General features: G+C 21.7%; 1 protein-coding gene across 1 annotated transcript in view; it reads left to right on the top strand.

Annotated features, from left to right (window-relative positions):
- The first annotated feature begins 3,741 nt into the window (after nt 1–3,741).
- The window catches only part of LOC117178391 (uncharacterized protein PFB0765w-like), a 20,324-nt gene continuing 12,739 nt past the window's right edge, over nt 3,742–11,326 (top strand). The window contains exons 1-4 of the mRNA XM_033369819.1: nt 3,742–3,860; nt 3,962–4,106; nt 10,129–10,404; nt 10,494–10,716. Coding sequence (XP_033225710.1) covers nt 3,805–3,860; nt 3,962–4,106; nt 10,129–10,404; nt 10,494–10,716 — 700 coding nt within the window. The 5' untranslated portion in view covers nt 3,742–3,804. The remainder of the gene's footprint in view (nt 3,861–3,961; nt 4,107–10,128; nt 10,405–10,493; nt 10,717–11,326) is intronic.

Genomic DNA, 11,326 nt, shown 5'->3' with positions numbered 1-11,326 from the left:
TCCTACTGAAAAAAACGATTTTTTAGCTAAATTCAAGCATTCTCGAACAAAAAGTTTAATTTTCAACTAAAAAATATGAATTTTTAAACAAAAAGATTAATTCACTAAAAAAAAAAAAATTTTAACGAAATTTAAGAATTCTTAACCAATAAGTTGAAATTTCAGCAAAAAAGATGAATTTCTAAACAAAATGATTAATTTACTAACAAAAAGATGAATTTAAAAAAAAAGTAACTTTTATGAAAGAAAGAACAATTTTGTAAATTTTTAATTAATCAGTTTCATTTTAAAACCTACTCGTTAAATTTTTCATTAAAAAGAATAATTTTCAACTAAAAAATATGAATTTTTAAACAAAAAGATTAATTTACTAAAAAAAAGAATTTTTAACAAAATTTAAAAATTCTTAATAAAAAAGTTGAATTTTCAGCAAAAAAGATGAATTAAAAAAAAAAACATTAATTTATTACCCCTAAAATCTTTGAAAGACTGAGACGTCATATGACATAGCACCTTAACTTGTGAAATTCTTTGAACTCTTTTGAAATCCTACAAAATTCTTTGACATCCCTTGAACATTTTTTAAATCCCCTTATTTTTTTTTGTATTTTCAAAATAGCTTAAAATCTTTCACCTCCTTACGAAATTTGTAATTTCTTCAAATGAAATCTTTCTGATATATTTGAAATCTTTTGTAATCTATGTAATCTTTGTGTAATCTTGGAAATATTAAAAGTAGTTAAAAATCTGTAGAAATCATTTAAAATGTCCTAAAAAATCGAACAAATTGAAGTTATTTCCTAAAGTTCTAGAAATTCCTTAAAAAATCTGAAAAAACTACTAAAAACTTTGGAAAAATTCTCAAGTAACATCCCTTAAGATCGTTAAAATCCGTAGAAATCTCGTAATTTTATTGTACAACATTTTCGACTTTCAAAATTTAAAAAGTTTAGAAATTAAACGTTTCTAAATATTTAAATGTAAATATCTTCAAGAATAAACCATGCTAAATAAAAGAATGCATCTGTTATAACCCCATTACCGTCGGCTGTAACATATATGTAACGGTTGAAACCCATTTCCACCGAAAAATAAAAATTTTCGAAAATTATTTCCAAACATTTTTAGTGTCTGCGGAAATGGGTTAATTTTGAAAATTTCTATTTTGAAAATAATTCAGATTGTAATCCGTCTGAAATTCTTCCAAATTATGTAATACAAATTTAATGAGAAAAGATTCAAGTTTAGAAAGAAATGAAGATGAAATGAGAGGAACAGAAATTTAAAATTGATCGAATTTACAAAATGTTGAGTTCGAAACAATATTAAAATTTCTGTAAAATTCGAATTTTTTCCTGATTAATGGAATTTAATTAAAATTCAAAGAAAAATTTAAGCAACATTTGGATAGTGTTAAATTTTTGACAGTTTCCAGTTTCTGATTTTGAATTTAAAATGCTTTTCCAATTTTCAATATTTCGATTTGAAAACGTTTTTCAAATTTCAGGTTTGAAATTAAAAGCTTTTGAATTTAAATCATACGTTTTAGTTTTATCCAAATTTCAAATAGTTTTGAGTTTTAAACGCTTTTAAAATTCATACAGCTTTAAAATTTTTTAAGGTTCTTAATTTTAGCGTTATCGCATATTTAAAAAATGTAGGCCAAAAATGTAGGAAACCGGAAATTTTATGAGACCAGGAAAAACCGGAAAATGACAGTGAATTTATTTTTTGACCGGGAATCTTACAACATTTTTAGTATAAAAATTTTGTTCATCTTTGATTTCAACCGTTTTTTAAATAATTTATTAAATTGTGATTTTTATAAATTATTATATCATTCAGTTTAGAATGCTTAATTTAAAAAATCTTTCACTTACAAAATTTTCGAATTTAATTTGTAAGTATATATTTTAATTTAAAGAATTTTAAACTGCAATCTTAAAGGCTTATAAAATTAAAAATTAGGAGCTTTTAAAATTGAAGATTTTTAAATAAAAAACAAGGTGGCCGCCGGACCCGATTAAATGCAGTAAATATAAATAAGTAAATTATTTCTATAATGAATCTGTAACTGTTTCAATCCAAAAGTCTTGATAATAATTGAAATTAATATATTATTTATTCCGATAATTTCATTTTTAAATAAAAATTTTCATGATTTATCAATAAAATATTTTCAATTCAGAATCTCAGGTCTTCCTTTATATTGTTTTTCATATTAAATTTAATAAATAAATTTATTAATATATTATTTCTATTAATTTTTTTACCCATTAAAAATGTAAACGTGCGTTTTACTATTTTCAACTTAAAAATAAATCCATAATAATATAGTCATAATTAACGAGTTTTATTAAATTTAAAATATTGTGAGTCTAAATTATTTAATTTTTATCCCATTTCTTTTAAAATTTCTTAATGTAGAAAAAGAATAAGTATTTTATATTCAGCAATATTTCACTGTTGATTTAAGACGAGTAAATTGAAACCAAATATTTAAAAGAAATCAAATTGAAACTAAATTTTTTTACATAGAAAGGTTTGAATCTTTAGATTTTCGAAGAACTTTTTAACTTTTAGCGTTACAATTTTAATTGTTCTATTTAAAAAGTGTTCAATTTTTAAGTGAAATTGTTTAATTTTTACGTATAAATAACAATTTTTAAAATTTGTTTTAAAAAAATCCTTAAAATCTTCCATAATTTTTCAAAGTGAAAAATCATTTTCAATTTTCCTAAGAATCTTAAGAAAATTTTTTATTCTTTTGAAATCTTTCACAATTCTAAAAAAATTCTAAATTTTTGTTTGAAATCTGAAAAAATTGACATTTTATTTTAAATTCGGCTGTAAGTATTTGAAATTTTTTCAAGTTCAAAATTTACTAAATATCTCTTAAAATTACTTTAATTTTTTACAAATAATAAGTGTTCTATTCTTATTTATAAATTTAAATTTTAAGAATTTTTTTTTTAATTTACAGGATTTTCTAAAAGTTAAAGACAAAATTTAATTCATTTTAAAATATATTTAAAAGTTTCGAAAAAAAGTTCAAAAATTATTTTGAATTTGAAAAATTTAAAACCACTTCTAGATTTCTTAATATTTTGAAATAAAATTTTAAAGCTTGTGAAGGATGCCTAAACTATTTAAAATTACAATAATTTAAGTTCTAATTGAAAAACTGTTAAGTTAAAAAAACATATTTTTCCATTTTTAATGTGTCTAGTTTAAAATTACTTAAAATAATATAATTTTGAAGTTTTTTAAGTTCCTTGCTTGATTTTTTAATTTAGAGTATTGAAAATTTTAACGTGGATTTATATTTTTTGAATTTAATCTGAAACTTTGAACTCTATAATTTATCAAAGTTATAAATTTTGCAGTTTATTTGAATTTCATTTAACATTGTTTAATTGAAAAGTGTTAGTAATTTTGTAATTCAAGGGTTCCAATTTAAATGCTTTAATTTGTCGTTTATAGTTTATTACTTTCAATGGGAAAATGTTTAGAATATAGTTTGATTTTTCAAATTTCAATGACCGTGAAAAATATTTCCAAAACCGGGAAATGACCAGGAATTTTTTCTTTGATTAAAACTGTCACCCTGAATATGTTCTTTTATTTTAAAAATTTGGTTTTTTTAATTCATGATTTTTTTAAATTATTGCAATAAAGTTAATGGATCCTAGCTTTATTTTGAGATAAATATTCAATTAATATAAATAAACAGTTAAGAAAAATCGCAATATAAAAAAAAGAGAGGAATTGGTAACTGTGCTCGAAACCAGAAAAAACTTGAAGATGAGCATTGAAAAAAAAACTAGACTTGCCGAATCAATGCAACGAGCAACTCACTGGTAAATTTATTTGTTTTAATTTCTAAACTGAATTCTAATCTGAATATTTAAGAAGATTTCAAAGACGAACATTCGTTTTTAAATATTATTTATACATTCAGTCTTCAGGATTACTCAAAAATTATGCTGGAGAAATTGGAGTTGACGAAAAATAGATTGGACGAAGATTCGTTAAAAAGGTTACGCAATATTGAAGAGGCTGAAAAACTGAGAGAAAAATATCAGAAAAAATGGGAAGAATATGAGGTTTGTTTTATATATGTAACGAGCAAAAAATACCATTTTTTCAGGGATCACAATCCTTTTTCCCTCTAAAATTTGACATAATAAAAGATTTTTCAACTGAGCGTAAGATTAATTTTTTTCTTTAAATGGATCTTTTTCTTAGAATGGATTTTTAAAAACATTTTTGAATCTTCAACAACAAAATATTTAGAACAAAAAGTGAAAAAGATTTTTCAGGAGAAAAATATTTCAAACACATTTTTGAATTTTCTTGTCAAAAAGACAAATTTTTAATAAACATTTACAACCAAAGAGATGTAGTTCCAACCCAAAAAATGAATGTCTAATAAACTGGTTCTACTTTTAATCAAGTGGATGCATTTTCAGCCAAAAATATTTTTTACTTTTATATTGACAACATTTTTTAATTTCGAACAAACAAATTAAATTTTCATTAAGGAATAAAATTGTGAAGTAAAAAGTTTCATACTCAACTAAAAACATAATAGTAGACTTTTTCACCTAAAAATAGAATAATTCTACTTACTTTAAATAAAAAAATTATTTACCAACAAAAACAAAATAATTTTCAACTAAAAATGAAATTGCTGAATTTTCTTCTTAAGAAATTATTTTAAAACCAAGAATAAAACGAATTTTTCACAAGATATAGTTAATATCCGAACCAACAAGATGAACTTTAAATGAATAAGATTGATATTTAAAGTTTAATTATTTATCATCATCGAATTTCAAATCAAAAGGAGATTTTAACTTTAAATAAATGACAGCTGAATTCGTCCAAAAAATACAAACTTTCAGCAGAATAGTTAATTTTATAAATAAAAAATATTTTTCAGGAAAAAAGAATTTCAACCACATTGTTGAATTTTCAAGTTTTTCAAAATTTTCAAAAAACAACAAATTTTCTACAAAGGAGTTGAAAATGCTCCCCCTGAAATATAAATTTTCAAGAAAAAAGAAAATAATTTTCTACGAAATAATTGATTTTTTGCTAAAATAGTTCAATTTTCGATCAACCAATTTTTTGAAACCATAAAAACTTTTTTAAATTGTGAAATCATTCAATTTACAATTTGTAATTCTAAACTCTTTTTCCTAAAACATTTCTCATTACATAAGCGCTTTAAAAATTAAAAATTAAAAGCGCTTGAAATACAAATTTTAGGATAAAAAACGTAAGATGATGAACTGTGAATATAATTTTTTTTTTTGATTTTTTAAATTTAAAGGTTTTTATGAACCGATTCTGAATGTGTTCAAAACAAAAAAATAATTTGCTAAACATTTTTTTTATTAACAATTAAATTATTATTTTTTAAAATTATTTTTTGTTGAAAATGAATATTTTCAGGCGAAAAAATTCATTTTAAACCTAAACAAATTAGTTTTCAATAATAAAAAATAACTAAATAAATTTCAACCAAAAAGGTAAAATTTTAACAAAGTACATTTATCTTAAATAAAACAGGTTAGGGTTTAATAAAAAAGATGGTTTTTCAACAATTTAAATTTTAATTTCAAATTCTTTTTTAATTTCAAAAATAGGTACCAATTTCCTACAAAATAGTTAAATTTTCAACGAAAAAAAATTTTTTTTATGAAATTTTAACAATAAAGTTAATTTTTAACCAAGAAGGAAAAATGTTTAACAAAAAAAAAGAGTAATAAACTAATAACTATAGCATCGAATATACGAACACGCATTTTCAAGAAAATGTAGGAATTTTCAATAAAAAAATTAATTAATTTTGTATCAGAAAGCGGGAAAAATAATAATTTTGCATACTTTTTAATAATATATATTTAATATATATGAAATATTTCAAAAAAATTATTATCTTCATAATTTTATTAATTTCGAGAATGATTTTTGTTTAATTTCAGTTTTTTCTTTTTCAAATTTAACCATTTTGCTAAAAATTAATTTCTTTATTGAGAATTGATATTCTACAGTGAAAATATAACCATTCCATTTTTTAATAGAAAATTGATATTTTTAATTGATAATGGATTTTTCTAGATTAAATTTCAATAAATTTTTTTATTTAGAATTGAATCATTTTGTAAAAAAATCGTTTTTTTTTTTTTTGGTTGAATTGAACTATTTTTTGATTTTAAATTAAAATATTTTTTTGTGGGAATATGAACTATTACATGTTTCGTTGAGAATTAATTTTGTTGTTGTTTAATCACATTTTCATTTAAAAATTCAATTATTTGTTTGTAAATTCACTTTTTTGTTAAAAACTTATATTTTTGTCTTAAAAATTAAACTTTTCAGTACAAAATTATTGTTTGGCTTAAACATATGTGGCAGCTTGGCTTAAAAAGGTAATTCGTCCATTTTTTGTTAAAAACTGATATTTTGAATAGGAAATTTATATTCTCTATTTAAAAATTCATATATTTTTATGAAAATTTTTCTTTCTTGAATTCGAATTATCTTATTTTAAATTAAATTATTTTTTGGCTGAAATATTAAATAATAAATGTTTTGGTGAGAATTAATTTTTTTGTTTAAAAATCCATTCCTTGGATAATGGTTTAACCATTTTGTCGTAAGTTAACTTTTTGGGTTAAAAATACAAATATTTAGTAGAAAATTCGTCTGGTTCGAATTTTTTTCCATATATTTGGATAGAAGGTCAGTTACGTTTGTTAAAAATTATTAATTTTGTTTAAAATTCATCTTTCTTGATTTAAAATTAATTTTCTTGATTGAAAATCAATTTCCTGTATACAAATTTATCTTTTTCGATTTAAAAGTCAACTGTTCTCTAAAACATTCAACTTATTAGCTTGAAAATTTAACTATTTTGTGAAAAACTATTTTTTTGTTTATTGAAAATGTATCTATTTAGTTGAGGATTCAACTATTTTGTTGAAAATTCCTTTTTTTTAGCTCAACTGAGTAAAATTTCTATTCGTTGGTTAAAAAATAGTTTTCTGAAGTCAAAATTTCACAATTTGACTTTCTTTTAAAATTAATTTTTTTTAGTTGAAAATTCAACAATTTGGTTCAAAATTTAACTATTTGTTTGACATTTCATCTTTCTAATTAAATATTCATCCATATGGAGGAAAATTCATTTCAATGGTTAGAAATTTAACTGTTTTATTAAGAAAAACAAAAACATTTTAATAATTTTCGAAAAATTCGTGTTTTATGGTTGAGAAATAATATTAAGAATTCCTTTATTTTTTCTTCAAAATTAATTTTTTAACTGGCAATATAACTATTGTATTTTCGTTTGAAAATGTATCTTGTTTAGTTAAAAATTCATATATTTTGTTGAAAATTTATCGTTTTTAGCTTATTATTCGTCATATTTGGTAGAAAACTAATCTTCATGGTTGAAAATTATTTTTGTTTTTAAAAATTGATACATTTTGTTGAAAATGAGTCTTTCTTGGTAAAAAAATAAAATTCTTGGTTGAAAATTCAACCTGAAAATTCATTTCTCTTGATTAAAGATTAATTTTCTTGATAAAAATTGATCTTTTTCGGTTTAAGAGTGCACTCTTTTCCAAAACATTCGAATTTTTAATCTTAAAATAAATATAACTATTTCATTTTGTATTGAAAATTTATATTTTTTAGTTGAAAATTTATGTATTTTCTTAAAAATTCTTTTTGTAGAAAATTAATTTTATTTGTGAAAAATTTACCTTTTTGCTTGACGATTCATTTCTTTGGTTAAAATTTTCACTATTTTGTTGGAAATTCATGTTTTATGGTTAAAGATCAATATGGATTTGTTTTTTTTTTTAATTATTTTTTTAACTGTCAATATAACTATTCTATTTTTGGTTAAAAATTTATCTTGTTTAGTTAAAATTTCATGTATTTTGTTGAAAATTCGTTTTATTTTTTGTTTAAATTTAATTTTGTTAACTACAAATATAAATATTCTTTTTTTGGTTGAAAATTTATTTTTGTTTGTTTATTATTTGTCTTTCTTGGTAGAAAATTTAATTATTTTGTTCAAAGTTCATCTTTCTTGATTAAAGATTATATTTTTTGATGTAAATGTATCATTTTGGGCGCAAAAGTCAACTGTTTTCTAAAAAATTCGAATTTTTAGCTTGAAAACTTAATTATTTTGTTGAAAATTCGTCTACTTCTTCATTGATAATTGATCTATTTAGTTAAGAATTACATTTTTTTAAAATCGTATTTTTTTGTTGAATAAACTGGTCAAAAAAAATTTTGTGTGAAAAGTACATTTTTAGCTGAAAATTTAACTTTTCCATTTTTAGTTGAAAACTTATCTTTTATAGTAATTAATTTTCTAGTCATTCTTATTGGTTAACAATTCAACTGTTTTGTTGAAAATTTGTTTTATAAAATTAAAAATAAATTTATTTTACTCAAGATTTGACTATTAAAAATTATTTATTTATTACTATTTTTAATTATGAAATTCTACTTTAAATTGCACATTTATCTTATTTAGTTGACAATTTTAATTGAGAATGGATGTTTTTTAGTTAAAGATTCAACTATTTGGTTGAATTTAACTGGTTAAAAATTCGGCTTTTTTTGTTGAAATGTAATTTTTTAGCTGAAAATTTAACTTATCCATTTTTTGTTGAAAAATTATCATTTCGTCATACTTTTTGGTTAACAATTCAACTGTTTTATTGGAAATTTGTTTTATAACGGAAAATGAATTTATTTAAAGGAAAATTCTACTACTTAAAATTATTTATGATGATGTATTTCTATGTTTATTTATATATTATTATTTTTTAATTTTTAAATTCTACTTTAAATTGCAAATTTCTGTTTTTTTTTTGTTAAAATTTTTAGTTGAAAACTGATCTATTCGGTGAGGATTTAAATATTTTGTAAAAAATTGTATTTTTCCTGTTGAATTTAACTGATTGAAAATTCTTTTTTTTTTTGGTTGAAAAGTAATTTTTTAGCTGAAAATTGAAATTTTCCATTTCTGGTCGAAAACTGATCTTTTTTAGTTATTCATTTGCCAGTCATTCTTTTTGGATAACAACTCAACTGTTTTGTTGAAAATTTGTTTTATAATAGAAAATAAATTTATTTAAATAAAAAATCGGTTAATTAAAATTATTTATGATTATTTATATGTTTATTTATTTATTATTATTTTTTAATTATAAAATTCTACTTTAAATTTCAAATTTATCTTTTTAGTTGAACTTTTTAGTTCAACTTTTTAGCTTGAAAATTTAACTATTTTGTTAAAAATTTGTCTACTTCATTGAAAACTGATCTATTTGGTTGAGGATTTTAAAAATTATTTAATATTTTTTTAATTGATAAATTCTACTTTAAATTTTAAATTTATCTTTTTTTGTCAAAAATTTAGTTGAGAATTGATGTTTTTTAGTTAAAGATTCAACTAATTGGTTGAAAATTCATCTTTCTTGGTTAAAAATTAATTTTTTAAAATAAAAATGTATCATTTTGAGTTTAAGGGTCAACTGTTTTCTAAAATATTCGAATTTTTAGTTTAAAAACTTAATTGAAAACCTATCTATTTGATTGAGGATTGAACCATTTTGTTAAAAAATCGCATTTTTCTTGTTGAATTTAATCGGTTGAAAATTCTTCCCTTTTTTTTGGTTGTGAAGTAATTTTTTAGCCCAAAATTCAAATTCCCCCGATTCTGGTTAAAAACTTATCTTTACGGGATGAAAATTTAACTGCTTGGTCGAAAATTCAAAATTCTTCCGATTAAAAATGCTCATTTTTCTTTCTTCTTTTTTATTTTTTTGTCTAAAGGGAAAACGAATTTTTTTCTTTTCATTTTTAGGGGAAAAAAGGGAAAAAGTTTTTTTTTCAGATTGCAATGGGAACATTTTATGGTGGTTGTCCAAATTTGATGGTTAGATTCTTGGTTTTATTATCAAGATGGGCGTTATAAAGAATTTTAAATTTAATTTTAATCTCATTTAAATTTCTTAAATTTAAAAAATGCAAATGTCTTCTAAAAAATCCATGTTTCATGAACAATAAATTTAAATAAATTTTTTAAAGGCACAATTCGAGGCATGTCCTCTAGCTAAAGAGAGAAAAAGAGCAAAACAAGAATTACAAAAAGTTGAAATTCAGCTAGAGATGGTTAAAAAGAACATCCAAGTCCTGCAAAGTAATGTCAGAAAGTATGAGAAAATCAAAGAAATGCAACTTCAAAAAGATATTATTAAAATCGCTGAGATGTGGCTAAAACACAGAAATAATGTTGAAAATGTCAAAAAACTGAGGAAAGAAGCAGCCGAATACAAAAATTTAATCGCCGAGCAGGAAAAAAAGGTAAGACTTTTAGAAAAAAAATCTGAAATCAGATTTTCCTTCTAAATTCCAAAAATTGCTCGTAAAATTGTGTATATTTTTTGAAATAGATAGAAATTCTTATCAAAGAAAAGGAAACCGAGGAAAGGCAAAACGCAATAGCTCGATTTCAAATGCCCCCGCCTCCAGTTATGGACCAAACTCTTATGGAAACGATCATGTCCCAATATTCTCAACCCTCGCCTCGACCATCGCCAAAAGTTGAGCCAAAACTTCGACTTTCCCATTCGTATAGTTCGACTTTTAAAAATAAAGAATTAATCGATGATTTTGGTGAGAAAAAATTTTATTAGATAAATAAGGGTTCTTAAAAATTCATCATAGGGTGCAATTTTTTATTATTTTGTTGAAAAAATATAATTGAAAGTAGGTCGCAGCTTCAAATAGAGTGATAGAAAAGTGAAACAGGCATGTTCGAGGTATCTGTGGAGCTCATTTATGGCTTTTAGCATTTATTTAATCTTTAAACAGTGTAATTATTAAAACAATTTTCATAAATCGCTCTTCTTTAAAGAATAAGTTTAATTCATTATGTTGCGTTGTAAATTTACCAGAACTATTAATTATCTAAACAATTTTAATTTAAAAATTAAAGGTTTGGACTTTTTTCTACAAGTAAATTTGTTTACGGAGTTAAATAAGAATGTCTATTTTGTATTCTTTTGCTTTTTTTATACTTTTGTTTTTGCTTTGCAAATTTACCAACAATATTAATTATTAAAACAATTTTAATTAAAAAATTAAGAGTTTGGCCTTTATCCTACAAATCATTTGGTTTTCCAACTAAACTAAGAATGTCTGATGACTTTTTTCTATATTGCTTTGTAAATTTCCAAGAACTTTTAATTATTTAAACAATTTTAATTTAAAAATTAAGAGTTTG

This window comes from Belonocnema kinseyi, chromosome 8, assembly GCF_010883055.1.
Source record: "Belonocnema kinseyi isolate 2016_QV_RU_SX_M_011 chromosome 8, B_treatae_v1, whole genome shotgun sequence".
Taxonomy (NCBI): Eukaryota; Metazoa; Arthropoda; class Insecta; order Hymenoptera; family Cynipidae; genus Belonocnema; species Belonocnema kinseyi.
The sequence above is the reverse complement of the archived record's forward strand: the minus strand, read 5'-3'. Positions and strand labels throughout refer to the sequence as shown.